At 44.3% G+C, this 18,667-nt stretch overlaps 1 protein-coding gene across 2 annotated transcripts in view; it reads right to left on the bottom strand.

The window, feature by feature from the left end:
• Window positions 1-18,667, bottom strand: part of reps2 (RALBP1 associated Eps domain containing 2) — a 282,650-nt gene that overhangs the window by 28,267 nt on the left and 235,716 nt on the right. For both annotated transcript variants that reach the window (XM_070893049.1, XM_070893050.1), the window contains exons 14-15: window positions 17,395-17,456; window positions 16,407-16,511 (exon numbers count right to left, since the gene is read on the bottom strand). In XM_070893049.1, the coding sequence (XP_070749150.1) occupies window positions 16,407-16,511; window positions 17,395-17,456 (167 nt within the window). The remainder of the gene's footprint in view (window positions 1-16,406; window positions 16,512-17,394; window positions 17,457-18,667) is intronic.

The raw sequence follows: 18,667 nt of genomic DNA, 5'->3' as shown, positions 1-18,667 counted from the left end.
CTGGAAATACTTAGCGGGTCAGGCAGCATCTGTGGAGAGAAAAACAGAATTAACGTTTCAGGTCGAAGACCCTTGGTCAGAACACTGTCTGATCATTCTAAGGAGGGTCATCGACCTGAAACGTTAAATGTTTTTATTTCAGATTCCAGCATAAGAACATAAGAAATAGGAGCAGGAGTAGACCATATGGCCCCTCGAGCCTGCTCCGCCATTTAATACAATCATGGCTGATCTGATCATGGACTCAGCTCCACTTCCCTGCCCGCCCTCCATAACTGCTTATTCCCTTATCGTTTAAGAAACTGTTTATTTCTGTCTTAAATTTATTCAATGTCCCAGCTTCCACAGCTCTGAGGCAGCGAATTCCACAGATTCACAACCCTCAAAGAAATTTCTCATCTCAGTTTTAAATGGATGGCCCCTTATTCTAAGATCATGCGCTCTAGTTCTAGTCTCCCCTATCTGTGGAAACATCCTCTCTGCATCCACCTTGTCAAGCCCCCTCAGAATCTTATATGTTTCAATAAGATCACTCTCATTCTTCTAAACTCTAAGAAATATAGGCCCAACCTTTCTTCATATGACAACCCCTTCATCTCAGGAATCAACCTCATGAACCTTCTCTGAACTGCCTCCAATACAAGTATATCCTTCCTTAAATAAGGAGACCAAAACTGTACGCGGTATTCCAGGTGTGGTCTTACCAATACTCTGCAGTTGTAGCAGGACTTCCCTACTTTTATATTCCATCCACCTTGCAATAAAGGCTAACATTCCATTTGCCTTCCTGATTACTTGCTGTACCTGCATGCTAACCTTTTGCGTTTCATGTACAAGAACCCCCAGATCTCTCTGTACTACAGCATTTTGTAATCGCTCCCCATTTAAATAATAATTTGCTTTCTTATTTTTCCTACCAAAGTGGATAACCTCACAATTTTTCCACATTATAGTCCATCTGCCAAATTTTTGCCCACTCACTGAGCCTTTGTAGATTATGTGCGCCCTCCTCACAACTTGCTTTCCCACCTATCTTTGTATCATCAGCAAACTTGGCTACATTGCACTTGGTCCCTTCATCCAAGTCGTTTATATAGATTGTAAATAGTTGGGGTCCCAGCACTGATCTCTGCGGCACCCCACTAGTTAGTTTGCCAACCTGAAAATGACCCTTTTATCCCGACTCTGTTTTCTATTAGTTAGCCAACCCTCTATCCATGCCAATATATTACCCCCAACCCTATGAGCTTTTATCTTGTGCAGTAACCTATTGTGTGGCACCTTATCGAATGCTTTCTGGAAATCCAAATATATGACATCAACTGGTTCTCCTTTATCCACTCTGCTCATTACATCCTCAAAGAACGCCAGCAGATTTGTCAAACACGATTTCCCTTTCATAAAACCATGCTGATTCTGCTTCACCGCATTATGATTTTCTAAATGTCCTGCTACTGCTTCCTTAATGATGGACTCCAGCATTTTCCCAATGACAGATAGTTTCCTGCTTTCTGTCTCCCTCCTTTCTTAAATAGAGGCATTACATTTGCGGTTTTCCAGTCTGCTGGGACTTCTCCAGAATTCGGGGAATTTTGGTAGATTATAACCAATGCATCCACTATCTCTGCAGCCACTTCTTTTAAGACCCTAGGATGCAGGCCATCAGATCCAGGGGAATTGTCCACCTTTAGTCCCATTAGTTTGCCTAGTACTTTGTTTTAAGTTTCCCCCCCCCCCCCCCCCCCGCCCCCCAAAAGCACCTTGATTATCATCAATTATTGGGATGTTTTTAGTGTCCTCCACCGAGAGAGAAGCAAGCCAGGATTGGTTCAGCTAATTGTATGTACTTGCAGCTTTTTCAGTGCGACAGTGGATCATAAAAACAAATGAGGTGATCATTATCATAGGCAGTCGCTCGAAACGAGGATGACTTGCATCCACGCCAAAAAGGGATGAGTTCACAGGCGTTTCAATGATATTCCAGGTCCCGAACTACATCCTCAAGGGTGGAAGATGCCTATGCATGGATTGTTGTTAAACGTGTGGTGACCGTTGCACCCCAGGCACCACACAGGTTTGGCAGAGCTAGGTCTTGGTCCAGTGGTAAGGATTAACCAAGACGACTGGAGACCAGCACTGCTGCACGGACCTAGTGCGCACACATATCGCAGTGTGGGCTGGTGATGCTGCCCCTGGGCCCTCGTCTCTTCTGGGCCCCGATCACATCCCTCTACGAACTCTTGCCGCTCCTTCGCCCTGACCTCGCCGCTCCTGCTGTACCTGCCCGCACTGCCCTCCTTACCAACGAGCTCATTGCTTTTTTTTCCCCACAGGGAACTATTTTTGGAGTAAGGGAAGATGATTTCCAGGCCGAAAGGACTGCTCCTCACCCCCCGTTCTCCCTGCGAGTTGAAGTTCGGGAGTGGGAGGGCCATTCGGCCCGGGATTGCAGCGGGTCCAGCCAGAGAGGTGATATGGAAGAGGCAGTAACATGAAAGAATCGGCCAACCCATGGCTCGAATTGTCATGGGTGCACTTCTCAATCAGTCAGACTTTTCATTTAAAGACTACTGTCTGACTGTGTCAGCAGAGAAATTGTTCAGAAAATGATCAGGCAAAGGTTGGAGCTAAGACTCTGAGATCAGTTGACATTTCAGCCGAATGACATCCAATATTCAGGAATATAATTCAAAGGGTGAACGTGGAGGGCACACTGGTGTGGTAATGATGCTTTGCCTCAACACCCCTACAGCATATGATGTGCAGCACAATCCATGTACTGTATTCAATTTGGTAATTACTACAAATGAGCACTATATCTGACTGAAGAGTGGAGCCTAAGTGGGCCCAAGTCAGGTACTAAGTCACATGGGAATGGTCGCATAGTGGTTATGTTACTGGACTAGTAATCCAGAGGCCTGGACTAATCATATGGAGACGCAAGTACAAATCCCACCATACAGCTGTGGAATTTAAATTCAGTTAGTTAAATAAATCTGGAATAAAAAGCTATTATCAGTAATGGATTGTTGTAAAAACCCACTAAGGTCCTTTAGGGGAGGAATTCTGCCATCCTTATCGGGTCTGGCCTATATATGACTCTAGACCCACAGCAACGTGGTTGACTCTTAACTGCCCTCTGAAATGGTCTAGCATAACACTCAGTTGTAACAAACCGCAACAAGAGACCATAATAAGAATAAAACCAGACGGACCGCCCGGCATCAATCCAGGCACCAGCTTCGGACATGACAAAGGCACACCCAGACCAGTCAACCCTGCAAAGTCCTCCTCACGAACATCTGGGGACTTGTGCCAAAATTGGGAGAGCTCGACATAGTTATTCACACAGAATCATACTTTTCAACCAATGTCCCAGACTCCTCCATGACCATCCCTGGGTATGACCTGTCCCACCGGCAGGACAGACCCACCAGAGGTGGTGGTACAGTGGTATGCAGTCGGGAGGGAGTGGCCCTGGGAGTCCTCAACATTAACTCCTGACCCCATGAAGTTTCAAATCTTCAGGTCAAGCATGGGCAAGGAAACCTCCTGCTGATTTACCACCTACCGCACTCTCTCAGTACTCCTCCATTTTGAACACCACTTGGAAGAAGCACTGATGGCAGGAAGGGCACAGAATGTACTCTGGGTGGGGGGCAAGCGTGGCTCGGTAGCACTACTACTAACTGAGCTGACTTGGTCCTGAAGGACACAGCTACCAGACTGGGCCTGCAGCAGGTGGTGGTGAGAGCGCCAACACTACAGAAAAACCTTATTGACCTCATCCTCACGTATTGCAGATGCACCTATCCATGATAGGAGTGACTGCCGTACAGTCCTTGTGGAGACAAAGTCCCATTTTCACATTAAACATCAGAAGCAGCATGGTATAGACAGAACTAAGCAATCCCACAACCAACGAATCAGATCAAAGCTCTGCAGTCCTACCACATCCGTCATGAATGGTGGTGGACCATAAAAACAACTGACAGGAGGAGTAGGCTCCATGAACATCTCCATCCTCAATTATTGCTGAGCGAAGTGCAAAATACCAGGATGAAGCATTTGCAACCATCTTCAGCCAGAAGTGTTGAGTGGATGATCCATATCGGCCTCATCCTGAGGTCCCTACCATCACAGAAGCCAGTCTTCAGCCAATTCGATTCACCCCACATATCAAGCAGCAGCTGAGGGCAATGGATATAGCAAAGGCTATGGGGCCCGACAATATCCCAGCTGTCGTGCTGAAGACTTGCGCTCCAGAACGAGTTGTGCCTCTAGTCAAGCTATTCCAGTAAGCTACAACACTGGTATCTACCCGACAATGTGGAAAACTGCCCAAGTATGTCCTTATCCACAAAATGCAGGACAAATCCAATCTGGCCAATTACCACCCCATCGGTCTACTCTCAATCATCAGCAAATGATGAAAGATATTGTTTACAGTGCTATCAAGCGGCACATACTCACCAATGCTTAGTTTGGGTTCCGCCAGGACCACTCGGCTTCAGACCTCATTACAATCTTGGTCCAAACAGGTTTGTACCTGTTCGGAGTTTACAGTATTCAGTCTATTGAATTATTGCTACACAACATTTGGCGACGAGGTAACGAGAACCTTCGCATGCAAAAATGAGCACAACTGGAATTCTGGAGTGATTCGTGGAGGGAGAAGATTGGGCTAACTTTGTAGCCCACTTGAACCAGTACTTCGTGGCCAACAAAATGGAGAAAGAGACAGATGCAGTTCGGCGCTGGGCGGTCCTCCTCACGGTTTGTGGTCCGAAAACCTATGGACTCAAAGAATCTCCTCTCGCTCTTAAGTCCAACGGACAAGGACTATGAAACATTGTGTGCTCTGGTACATGACCATCTCAAACCAGATGAAGGCATCATCATCTCAAGATAGATTCTATACGCACGTTCGTCCTGAGGGCCAGGATGTATCGGAATTCGTTGCCGACCTAAGATCTCTAACTGGACCATGTAAGTTCGAAACTGCATTGGCAAACATACTGCGGGACTTCTTTGTAATCGGCATCAACCGCAAGATGATCCTGCATAATCTACTGGTGGCGGAGACGCTGGAGTTGAGCAAGGCCATTACGATTGCCCAATCATGCATGACGGTCAAAAGCTTAAAGCAGATATCATTGAAAAATTGGAACTCGGCAAGTACTGTAAACAAGATAGTATCGTCGTTTGGCAGAGCTGCATATGGCAGGGCCTACTCGACTGCGTATGTGAAACCTGTGACTGCTCAAAATCCGCCAACGGGAATGAATCCGATATCACCGTGTTGGCGTTGTGGGGGAAATCATCAGTGTCGGTTTAAACAGTAGATTTGTAAAGGCTGTTCGAAAGTGGGGTATCTCCAGCGCATGTGTCCTCAACTGAGCAAGCGTGTTGCGACACACCACGTGGAGGATGACGACCCAGTGAAGGATGATGATAGCGCAGACCCGGATATGCAATCCGAGATACCAGTGGAGGAATAGTATGGACTGTATTCGTTCCTAACAAAGAACCAACCGATAATGATTAATGTAAAACTTAATGGTGTGCCAGTATCGATGGAATTGGACACGGGTGCAAGTCAATCAATAAATAATGAGCCAGAGGACATTCGACAGGCTGTGGGATACTAAGGCTGTGAGGTCTAAGCTGAGTCCAGTCAATGCCAAGTTGCGTACGTACACTAAAGAAATCATAACAGTGTTTGGCAGTGCAGTAATCAAGGTGTCAAGTGATACTGCGGTTCACGATTTATCGTTATGGATTGTTCCAGGCAATGATCCAACGCTCTTCAGTAGGAACTGGTTAGAAAAAATCAAATGGACTGGAATGAGATCAAAGCATTATCGTCGGAGGAAGATACTCCATGTGCTGAAGTGCTGAGCAAGTTCCCCTCGCTGTTTGAACCAGGCATCGTCAATTTCACGGGAGCCAAGGTGCAGATCCACGTGGACACGGATGCAAGACCCATCCATCATAAAGCTCGGGCAGTTCCATTCTTGATGAGGGAGGTGGTCAAAATTGAACTGAACAGACTCCAGAGTGAAGGGATCATATCACCGGCCGAATTTAACGAATGGGCCAGCCCCATTGTTCCTGTGTTGAAAAGTGATGGCGCTGTCAGGATTTGTAGAGACTACAAGGTTACGATCAACCGAGTTTCGAAACAGGATCAATACCTGTTACCGAAGGGTGATGACCTGTTTGCAACGCTAGCCGGGGGCGGGGGGGGGGGGGAAGTCGTTCTCAAAACTGGATCTGACATCGGCCTACATAACACAGGAGCTAGTCGACACGTCGAAGAAACTTACGTGCATCAACACTCAAAGGACTGTTTATCTCCAACAGGTGCCCTTTTGGAATTTGCTCGGCTGCAGCCATATTTCAGAGGAACATGGAGAGTCTACTGAAGTCCGTCCTCAGAACCGTCGTGTTCCAAGATGCCATACTGGTCACAGATCATGAATCCGCCGAACATCTGAACAACCGGGAAGAGGTTCTACATCATCTGGACAAAGTGGGACTCAGACTGAAATGCTCGAAGTGTGTCTTCATTGCACCAGTAGTCAAATTCCTGGGAGGAAAATTGCTGCTGATGGTATCAGGCCTAAGGACTCGAAAACCAAGGCCATCCAAAATGCACCCAAGCCTCAGAATATGACAGAGTTGCGTTCGTTCCTTTGCCTCCTCAACTACTTTGGTAATTTCTTACCTAGATTGAGCAACTTATTAGAGCCACTGCACATGCTGTTAAGAAAAGATGACAACTGGGTTTGGGGTGCATCTCAAGATAGAGCTTTTGAGAAAGCTACTAATCTGTTTTGCTCTAACAAGCTGCTGGTACATTATGATCCATGTAAGCATCTAGTATTGGCCTGTGATGCTTCGTTATATGGAGTTGGTTGCGTGCTCTAAAAAGCTAATATGAGTCAGGCAAATTACAACCTGTTGCATATGCTTCAAAATGTTTGTCAAAGGCGGAAAGAGTCTGGTAGAGAAAGAAGTACTAGCCTGTGTGTATGGGGTTAAAAATATGCATCAGTACCTGTTTGGTCTTCGGTTTGAACTGGAAACAGATCACAAGCCACTCATTTCATTGTTTTCGGAAAACAAAGGTATCAATACCAATGCATCGTCCCGCATCCAGAGGTGGGCGCTGACATTATCTGCCTATGATTATGTCATTCGCCATAGACCTGGCACTGATAATTGTGCTGATGCATTGAGCCGTCTGCCGTTGCCCACACCGGAGGTGGAAACGCCACAACCGGCAGACCTACTGTTAGTCATGGATGCTTTTGAAAGTGAAGGAACCCCTGTCATGGCCCAACAAGTGAAGACCTGGATCATCCAGGACCTGATATTATCAGTTGTGAAACGTTGTATCCTTAGTGATGATTGGTCTGCCATACCCAAGCAAATGTGTGAGGAGATAAAACCTTACATGCGTCGCAAAGACGAACTATCCATTCAATCAGATTGTATACTGTGGGATAATCATGTTGTTATGCCCAAGAAAGGCAGAAAGAAATTTGTGCATGATTTACATAGCACGCATCCCGGTATTGTCATGATGAAAGCCATTGCCAGGTCTCATGTATGGTGGCCTGGAATGGACTCTGATCTGGAATCACGTGTGCATCAGTGCAACACTTGCATGCAGCTTAGTAAAGCACCAGCGGAATCACCGCTGAGTCTGTGGTCGTGGCCACCTAAACCATGGCCCAGGATCCACATCGACTTTGCAGGTCCCCTTCCTGGGAAAAATGTTCTTAGTTATGATGGATGCTTATTCCAAGTGGATAGAGTGTACAATCAGGTCATCCAGCACATCCATAGCTACCATTGAGAGCCTTCATGTCATGTTTGCTACACATGGTCTGCCTGACATCGTTGTAAGCAACAACAGATCTTGCTTCATCAGTATGGAGTTTCAAGAGTTCATGAAACTCAAATGGTATCAAACATGCGAGGTCAGCACCATTCAAACCCGCATCCAATGAACAAGCAGAGCGTGCGGTCCAAACCATCAAGCAGAGTATGAAACGTGTAACTCAGGGTTCACTGCAAACTCGTTTGTCACGCACATTGCTTAGTTACAGGACAAGACCCCGCACGCTTACCGGGGTCTCCCCTGATGAATTATTGATGGAGAGGTCTCAAGATTAGGCTCTCTCTTGTCCACCCTGACTTGAATAATCGTGTCGAATACAGGTCAAAGTCAGAAAAGGTATCATGATCGCACTACTGTGTCACGCAACATTTCTATCAATGATCCTGTGCACATACTGAATTATGGTCAAGGTCCCAAATGGATTGCCGGTACTGTTACAGCCAAGGCGGGTAACAGAGTGTTTATCGTTAAGCTCAAGAATGGGCAAACATGCAGGAAACATGTCAATCAGATAAAGCTGCGGCACACGGATGAACCGGAACAGTCTGAGGAAGACACAATCAGTGACCAACCAACCTATCCTCAGTCATCAGAGGACTCCACTGTCATCAATGAATCTGGACTTTCAATCACTAACATGGTCAATGAATTTGGACTTTCAATCCCTGACGTAGTCATTGCCACTCCCATCAGATCGGCTACCCAATCCCCAGTCATAACTGTTATACATGTAAACTTGTATATACCTTGTACAGCCACCAGAGGGCTTATTCCCTGGAGTCCCAAGGGATCCATAATCCCTTGGGAGCACAGGTACTTAAGGAGGCCGCATAGGCTGGACAGGCACTCTGGAGACCTGTAATAAAAGACAAAGGTTACACTTTACTTTGAGCTCACAGTATCCAGTCAGACTCTTTATTCATTCATAACAATAACAGACTCAGAACACTCATCCAAGGCTGGAGTTGAACTGAGATGTTCAACTGGGGAGCGGAAAGCCCCGGACCGTCTCAATTTGTAAAAAGACCGTTACTAATATCTTAAAGGGGGATATTGTCATGTATGTATGCTTGGTATTTAGTAGCCACCAGGTGGCGCCACTGTCAGAGGTCATTGGGCTGTGCGCACGTGTGCGCGGCCCAGGTATAAACGGCCAGCCATCTTGTAATGTAAGCACTTTGGTCCCTAATAAAGAAGAGCTAGGTTTGTACCTGTTCGGAGTTTACAGTATTCAGTCTATTGAGTTATTGCATACACAACAAATGGGAATCAGGGGGAAAACTCTCCACTCGCTGGAATCATACCTAGCACAAAGGAAGATAGTTGCGGTTGTTGGAGGTGAATCATCTCAGCCCCAGGACATTGCTGCAGGAGTTCCCCAGGGCAGTGTCCTAGACCCAACCATCTTCAGCTGCTTCATCAATCACCTTCCCTCCATCATAAGGTCAGAAGTGGGGATGTTTGCTGATGATTGCACAGTGTTCAATTCCATTTGCAAATCCTCAGATAATGGGGCAGTCCATGACTGCATGCAGCAAGACTTGGATGACATTCAGGCTTGGGTTGATAAGTGGCAAGTAAAATTCACGCCACACAAATGCCAGACAATACTATCTCCAACAAGAGAGCATCTAACCACCGCTGCTTGACATTCAACGGCATTACCATCGTCGAATCCCCCAACATCAACATCCAAGTGGACTAGCCACATAAATACCGCGGCAACAAAAGCAGGTCAGAGGCTGGGTATTCTGCAACGAGTGTCTCATCTCCTGACTCCCCAAAGCCTTTCCATCATCTACAAGGCACACGTCAGGAGTGTAATGGAATACTCTCCACTTGCCTGGATGAGTGCAGTTCCAACAACACAAGTTGTTCGACACCATCCAGGACAAAGCAGCCCCCTTGATTGGCATCCCATCCACCACCGGCGCACCATGGCTGCAGTGTGTAACATCTACAAGATGCTCTGCAGCAAGTCGCCAAGGCTTCTTCGACAGTACCTCTCAAACCCACACCCTCTACCCCTTTACCTCCAAGTCCCCCTTCAAGTTACACAACTCCCTCCCTAACAGCACTGTGGGAGTACCTTCACCGTGCGACTGCAGCGGTTCAAAGCAGCGGCTCACCATCACCTTCGCAAGGGCAATAAGTGCTGGCCTTACCAGCGTCGCTCCCACCCCAGGAACGAAAATAAAAGGTCTATCAATTTTGTACCACTGAGATTGTAATGGCTATATTGTGTTGAAAAATGCTATTCAAGGAAGGCACTAAAGAGCAATTAGTAGGATTTAAATGCACATCCCAACATCCAGAGCCTCCTGTTATTATTGACATGTTCCTTCCAATGCTCCGCTCCTGGGCTGTAACTTAACTCAGTTGTCACGCTGATGTCCACAGAAGCTCTTGTTAACAAAGACACGCGTCTCCTCCAGCCAGTAAATAAAATTATAAAGGAAAAGCAGATTATAAAGGATCTAAGCTATACCGAACTCAAAAATCAACCTGTAAGTGAGCACTCAAGTAGATGTAAAACTATTGCGTTCAACACAATGTGCTTTTGACATTTTCAAATGGAGCACTACAGCTATTTAAAACGCCACTGACACATCTGAAGCATTTTTGTTAATGAAGTAAGATGTTGGGCTCAATTTTTCCCAATGCCGTTTTTTGGCGTACTTAAGAGTTATGGCCATTTTTTGGGGTCCCAACTACGCAAAAAAAATTATCCAACTTTCCTTGTTTGAATTGTTGATTTTGACGACGCCTAGCCTGTCCTTTAGCTTTGGGGGTGGAGCCTAAGATCTGCACCAAAAAGATTGAGTTTCCAGGGTAACGAGGGATACACTGTTGGCTGAGGCTGTAAAATGAAACATAACACATTCTGACCAGCTCACAGCACCTTGCACCAGCATTCCATCATTGCCAAAAAAGTCTCTCCCCCCAACCCCCTCCGTCCCCGTGCCGCTCCTAACCCTGGCCTAAAGTCAGTCAGTCCCTCCCTCCCGAAAAAGCTGTTGAGGCTGGGGTCAATTGAAAATTAAAAAACTAAGTTTGAAGGGCATTAAGGGTTATGAAACCAAGGCATGTAAATGGAGTTAAGATACGGATCAGCCATGATCTAATTGACTGGTGGAACAGACTCAAGGGGCTGAATGGCTTACATCTATTCTCATGTTTCTTCCTAAATAGAGTTAAAAACCAGATTAACTCAGAAAAAATGGCCAGCCTGTTTTGATGCATGATAGCTGAGAACAGACATTGTGTCATTCACAGGTATCAAGGGAAGAGCTGAATCAAATGCAAGCATCCTGTGGGCATTGTTTGAATAAGTATGCTCTTTTTGAGTTGAAAAGATACATTTTTAAGTTTCCTATATCCCAGTTATTTTTGAAGTATATCTCCAATTTGTTCCAATTGAGAAGTTTGTCTGAAGCCATCAGAGAGATGTAGATGTGCCATGGAGGCTCCATGGAAAGTCAGCAACAAATTGACACATAAAGGTCAACATTCAGGGGCCATGTGCTGTTTATTTTACCAGCTTCTGAAATGGAGGAAGATCACACAAGGGCACGATATAACCAGCCGGTCAAAATGCAGTAGTGAGGTTTTCTGTTGGACCCCCTAGGCTCACAACAAATGGCCTACATATTGGGAAGGTAAAGACACTGTTTTCAAATGGAATGTGGGCTCATCTAAGAGAGTTAGCACACTGAGCCAGGGAAAGATATCAGGAGTAAAATCCCTATTAGGAGCTGTGAACCCAACAAGTTCTATTGTGTATTCCTGTTGCAATGATTTATGGTCATAATGTTAAATGTCAACATTTAACATTAAAGCTGCCTAAACATTTGAAATGGAAATCCTGTGTGTAAACAGTTGCCACTAATGATGTATCTGCTGCCCTTAGCCAGTGGGTGGCACTGTGGGCGAGTTTCTGAAATCTCTCCCAACTCCATCATCATCTTCTATAATATAAAGATAATTCTATTCATTAATGGACAGTGAGCGATGTCTGGGGGGTAGAACATGGTTGCTACATGTTGTATATATAATATATATAAATGAAATACATTTTATAAAAATAATATAAATATATACAAAATGTCAGAAATATATCTATCTATATTCCACAATTTAAAAAAAAAATCAAATTCCTAAAAGTGCTATCTGTCAAAGCACCCTCACCAGTAACCTCATTCTTCCTGTAGAACTATGACAACGATAAACAGAAAGAGGTCTGAATAAATAATATACTCAGGATTGCCTTTCAAGTCCGTGACATATCCTGGGGTTGGCAATAATAAACCATTCTTCCTTACGTGACTCATCTCAGCTAATGTGCTAATGGCCTTATAATACACGTTTGCCAATGTGTTATTCTAAACATAAGTAAATGCTTTATCATCAAGAAAATTGAATTTTAAACCCACCACCAGTTCAAAGTTATCCTCTGTGTTTCCTTTGAAAGCTGTATTCCCACTGTGCATGGAAATAAATACACTTTAGGCATGAAATTGAGGAGTACTCATTGTAGTATATTATGCCTGACACAACTGAGTTTATTCCATTCTATTGCAGATATCAATGACTGGACTATACAGAAGAGGCTTAGATGATAAATGGACTTTTCTATCAAATTTTTGATATTAATAGGTTTACAGTGAAATGGGATTGTGATTTCAGGTTGACTTATTATAGAGAATATATAAGTGAACTCTGCATTCATAAAACCATTTACACGATTAACTAATTTAGTTGATGCAAGATTCACCATTATAGCTCCTCCTCCACTCCTCTTTCAACTCTATTCACTTGTTTGCCGATTATTCCACCCCACGTTTATCAATTTCTGCCAGATTGCACACCTTTAGTGCTCAAAACTTCTAATCTTCTAAGCGCAAGAGCTGAATCATTACATTTGCATCTCCTTCATGGCCTTCAATGCGGCAATGAAAAATTGAATTATTCCAATTTTTAAAAAGACAAAGCTTCCTCATATCTCCAACTAACAGCTGCCCCACTTACCTTTGCAGCTCCACCTTAAGTTCTTGGTATCACCATCACCTCTAATCTCAAGGGATAATAACACCTTTGAAATGCAAAAGGATCCTGTCAAAATGAAAAATGGAGCCCTCTAACAGTGTCACTCACCGGTGAATTTAAAGAGATCCCACTCATCTACAAAGTGAGATATTCAAGCCTTTTACTACTTTGGGGAGGCAGTGATAGTCATTGCTGGGATGCTTTAGTCAGGAGCCAGAATGAAGTTACCTATGGTGCTTTCACAAATTCCCCTGCCTGGCTTTTTGAACCCAAATGTGTAGGAGCCTTTACTGCAGCAAAATGAACCATGCCTCCCTTAGGCCAGTGGTGAGCGAAATACGCAATATCTTGTCCTCCAAATCATTCTATTCGGCCCGCTGGACAGGACAGAAATAGAACACGAACCAGAACTCAAGCTGCACAACAGTCTTATGCTTCACTTTCACTTCTTGTAGATCAGAGACAGACCCAAACTGCAGCCAGGGAACACACAATAATACATAATTCAATTTAGCAATTCGCAAAAACGATTCTCCCTGCCTGATCTTAAAAGAAATCATTCTGCAATTCTGGGCCCCAATGGCGGACATCAGTACCCAGAATGCACTTTGTACTGGAATATGCCCTATACATTTGAGAGTCGAGTCATGTCTGCTCATCTCCATGACTCTTTTACTGAAGAAAGAGACTGACGCTGCGTCTTTCCTCTCCCGGTACCCAGAGTATGATGGCAAGGGGGATTCACAATATCGTCCTGGACATGGGAGTGGATCCTGGAGCACAAGGACTGCAGGCAACGCGATTGTAGTTCAGGCCTTGAGAAGCCTCTGGCTCCCATAGTCAGCACATTAAAAAGAGAACACCTCTCACTTCGGAGACCCCGCAGACTCCAGCCGCTCTGCCAAACAGCCATCTTTCAGACTTTCAGCACCACATATAATCGATCGACTGATCAATCACTTAATTCATAGTAGTGAAAGATTTTACTATTTTACATGACATTTTGTGTATTTAAGATAATATTTGACTACTATCTGAATTTATGCTTATGTTTATGCAATGTTCCCTCAATCGTTTTCTGTGCGCAGACCCTTTAAATTTGCTGCATGGCTGTGCATGCTAGTATCTTTTTCAGTGACAGGAACTGATGAGCGGACTGTGCGGGACCTCGCGATTGGTGCACTACCGTGCACCTTAGGGGGAACATTGGTTTGCGACCCTTAACAGCTCACCACAACGTCCAGCCCAAATAATTGTCGACTCCTGCCGTAGGCACTGGGTACCTGGATTTCTTAAAGGTGCAGGCCATTGCCCTCTCTGAGGGGCTATACCTGGCATGGCTTCGAGATTCTGCTTGTATTTCTTAAAAATGCTTAATGATCCTCGTCCTGATGCACAGAGAGACTGTTCCATTGAAAAGTGCCTTAAAGGGACAGTGTGCTGTGATTTCCCCCAATTGGATGACAGACTGTTCGTCTGCATGTGGAGGGGGAATGCACAATGTAGAACAGCGCTGAGACATCCAAATTAAGGCAACAAGTCACCTTCATGAATAGAAATACAGCGATCCTTTTGCTGCTGCTCCATCTTCATTTCAATATTCCATAAACGGTGGTACCATCTGATCATGAGAGATTCAGTAAAGTGCTTGTTTAATCAGCCGCGAGCCTTCTCTAAACATACTCTAAACAATGTGTTTGCAAACATGCCAAAAATGTTTTAATGAAATGTTGTCTATTTAAACAATTCAATTTTATCATGTTGCAGTGATGTACCTCTTTCAGAAGCACGAACAATTTCTCACTAAGCAGATCTGTAATAGAAATGTGAAGTGTATTGGCACCCGGAAGAGCCCCATATTAGGGCAGGTGACCAAAAGCTTCGTCAAAGAGGTTGGTTTTAAGCAGCGTCTTAAAGGAGGAGGGACGGAGAGGTATAGGGAGGGAATTTCAGAGCTTAGGACCTAGGTAACTGAAGGCACGGCTGGCAGTGGTGGAATGATTAAAATTGGGGATTGGGGGGGGTGGGGGTGGGGGTGTAGGGCAGGAGGAAGTTACAGAGATAGGGAGAGGTGAGGCCATGGAGTTACTTAAAAACAAGGATGAGAATTTTCTAATTGAGGCGTTGCCGGACCGGGAACCAATGTAGGTCAGCGAGCACAGGGGTGCGTGTAACATCAGCATAATGTCCATGTTCAAAATAACACACTGATTTTCATAATGTGATATAGAATTTTAAATAACCTCCCAATAAGACTGAGTACGACTTGCAAAAACACGGTGCACTGTAGCCACAGGCTGGTTCATGGGTGCATCCTCTCAAAATACAGAATCCGAATCTCAGCGTGCCACTGCGTAGACGTGCCAAGCAGTGGCAGGATGTGTCTGGATGGGGTCGGAGGAATAGTCACCCCAAGCCACTCTCACGCACCTCCAACTAGCTGGTTTAAGAGAGGCACTGGCAGAAACCTCTTGAAGACGACTATATCATGGGGAAATGCAATGGGGAAGGGAAAGAAGGGGAGAGCTTATAGGAGGTAATAGAGTGGCTAAGTCGCCTGCAGATTTCTCACGCCAGTGCTGTAATGGAACTACAGATCTGCTGCACCGTTACAAATTGAGTTTGAATGAGAATAATTTCAATCAAATCCTGTGCTATTGAGAAAATGTATGCAATTTCTAAAACCCCATTTGCGAACTACTCAAGCGGCTAACTCTAGATGATTAAAATTCATCTGTAAAATGAGTAAATTAAATCAATTTGAGGGCACTAAAAATGGAGATTGAATTACAATGGTTCTGGATTCACTAAACTGTTACTAGGACTATTTGAGCTCCCTCCTCCCCAACCTGGAAAGGACAGGATGAATGAATTTTCATTTCTATAGAGCCTTTCACAATCTCTGTGTTGCAAAGTGCTTCACAGTCGAGAAGTACTTCTGACGTGTAGTCACTGTTGCAATGTATTCAAACTAGGCATCAAATTTATGCAGAACAGGGCCTCACAAGCAGCAATGAGATAAATAAACAGATAATCTGATTCAATGATGTTGGTTGAGGAATAACTGTTGGCTAGGGCAACCCCAGCTCTGCTTTGAATCGCACCATGGGATCTTTTATTTCCAGCTAAGACGAGGCCTTGATTTAATGTTTCATCTGAAAGGCAGCACCCTCCAACAGTGGAGCACCCCCTCCGTACTGCACTGAAGTACCAGTCTAAATGATGTGCTCAAGTCTCTGGCTTAAACCAATGACTTTCTGATTCAGAGGCGAGGCTAACATTTGTGTTTTTGCTTAGCCTACTTTCTGGCTGGAGCAGATTATTGCTGCCTTATCCCCATCCCCTCTCCCCCATAAATCACCTTTCCCCTCCACATAGTATAATGATGGATAAATATCTCCAGAATTAATCTGAATATAGCAAATGTGATTCACTTGATTGTTTTTACCTGCTCGCTAAACTTGCTGAAATCTGCAAAATTTGGCTGTTTAATTTTCTCTTGCTGTTTGGCGGGTACATTACTGCCCTCTGCTTTGGTAGGAAAGGGAGCAATCTGCAAAAGATAAGGGAGAACAGTTTGCGAATTGCAATCTATGACAGCCTTCCAGGGTTGCAGTTTTTAATTCTTGCAAAATTTCCCCAACTCTTCCTCCTCTGAAGGGATCGAGTCTTTGCTGGGGTCAATAATATGGGCACAGAATGCCCTCTACTTGCATTATAATGCTTTCAGAAAGCAATATTGTGTGTGTGAGAACATGAACTATCCCTCTCCAGCTCCAAACCCCGTGGTCTCTCTGACCACATACAGCCAAGAGGGGTCACGTGAATCTACTCTGAGCCTGATGCCAAGAGGCGTGCAAGAGCAGTCTCGGGACATCCATCCTGATGATCCCTCCCCAACATGGGGATTTGGCCGGCCTCCATTCAGCAGCAGGACAGCGAGGTCAGGGGTCAGCAGCGCATGGTGATACTCCAATAGGTCACTGCATCACTCTTCCACAGGACAGCAATTTGTAAACAAAATCTGAACAGTGTACTCTCACTTTTACTCTCTGAGCCTTTATATAACATGCACCGGGTACTATTCTTCCGATGAAGCTTCGCTCTCCTTAACAATTAAACATAAAATCTGAAAGTGCATCGGGGCGCATTCTCAGTTCTTTTAATCAGGTTTTTTTTTTCTTGGCTAAGCTGTGACAGCTTGAGACACATACTGTGCAAACATCACATAGCCTGCAGTGCTCTTCCTCCGGGATTGCTGAACAAATACATCCCCTTTCATTTATATCAGTTATAGCAATAACTCACTTTGCAATTCTAATTCTCCCCCGTCAATGTAATTATCACGGGTCGCTTTTTTGCACAGTGCACACCATCAGCATATAAATAACTTAATACACAATACCCTTGTGGTTGCACTGCCGATTGCATCTTACCTTGGCTGTTGGAGGTCGCGGTGGGACAGCAGGAGGCGGCTGTAACCAACCAGACTTTACTGCTAATATAAAATAAAAATGTAATAAAAGCAAATATTAGCACCAATCAGTCGATGAGCTGTGCAATAAATTACTAACATGGGAGTACAAATGGGTTATTTGGTACTTCCATTAACTGAGCGGTTAAAGTAACATTGATGATATCTAACTCCAAGGTTTACACAACGTACTTGCTGTTGTTACTTTATCAACCATGTCAGAGAATGGCGCATACACAGTTCTCCCACCAGCAGCATTATTAGTGCATCTGTAATTATGATCGTTTACAACCTTTACTCATAGTAATTTATCAAGAGGATTGTATATACATATAAGTCCTTAAGCTGGTGAGTAATTTCAGTAATTGTTTTAAACCAGCGCAAAAGATCGCTGAAACTCGATTTGCGCTGGATGTAATTTGTGCTTGAAATTCCTCGCTCTTTTGCCCTGGTTTAGACAACTTTGGAAATACCAGTTCAACCTAGCATAAACTCCAGGCCAAGATGGGAGTAAGACCAGAAGGAGCTAGTGCATCTGCCCAGAGCAGACTGACTTTACTAACTGAGCCTTCAGCTGAGCTACAGGTTATAGTTATATTGGCCCTGAGGCGTTTGACTAAAAATAGGAGAAAAGATGCGCACTTACCTTTTGGTCAAACGCTCACCAGAGATTCCAACTCGAGGCCTCCTCTTGTGCAACGGAGCACGTTTACTTTGGAATGTCTGTAGGAATGTGGGCCTGGACACCCAATCACGGTAAAGTATTTTCTCATTCATAGTAATAGGAGTTTTGGACTTACGAAACTCCTATTACTATCAATGAGAAACACCCCCAAACACTACACAAAAAATAAAAACACACTTCACATAAATACATTATAGAAATTAAAGTTGATAGAAATGTTTTTGAAAAAGAAATATGTGCCAATTTAAAAAAAAGTTTTAATTATGGTTTAAAATATAATTACCTGAGTGGGCAGGGTTTTTAACATAAATATGTATTATAAAATTTTATTTTTATATGTTTTTGATATATTTTAAAACTTTTACACTGGTAAAAGTAGGCTAAGCACCTGCTTTTACCAGGCACAAGAGTTTTAAGGACATTTGAAGGGCAGAAGATGGGCAAATAGCTCAATCTCTGCTGTGGGAATGTCCTGGCTGCCAAGATACGTGCAATTTGTCAAGCCAGACATTTGACAGATCGGAAAAGCCGGTTTACAGCGCAACCGCAT

This window comes from Pristiophorus japonicus, chromosome 11, assembly GCF_044704955.1.
Source record: "Pristiophorus japonicus isolate sPriJap1 chromosome 11, sPriJap1.hap1, whole genome shotgun sequence".
Lineage (NCBI taxonomy): Eukaryota > Metazoa > Chordata > Chondrichthyes > Pristiophoridae > Pristiophorus > Pristiophorus japonicus.
This window is presented reverse-complemented; position numbering and strand designations above follow the sequence as displayed.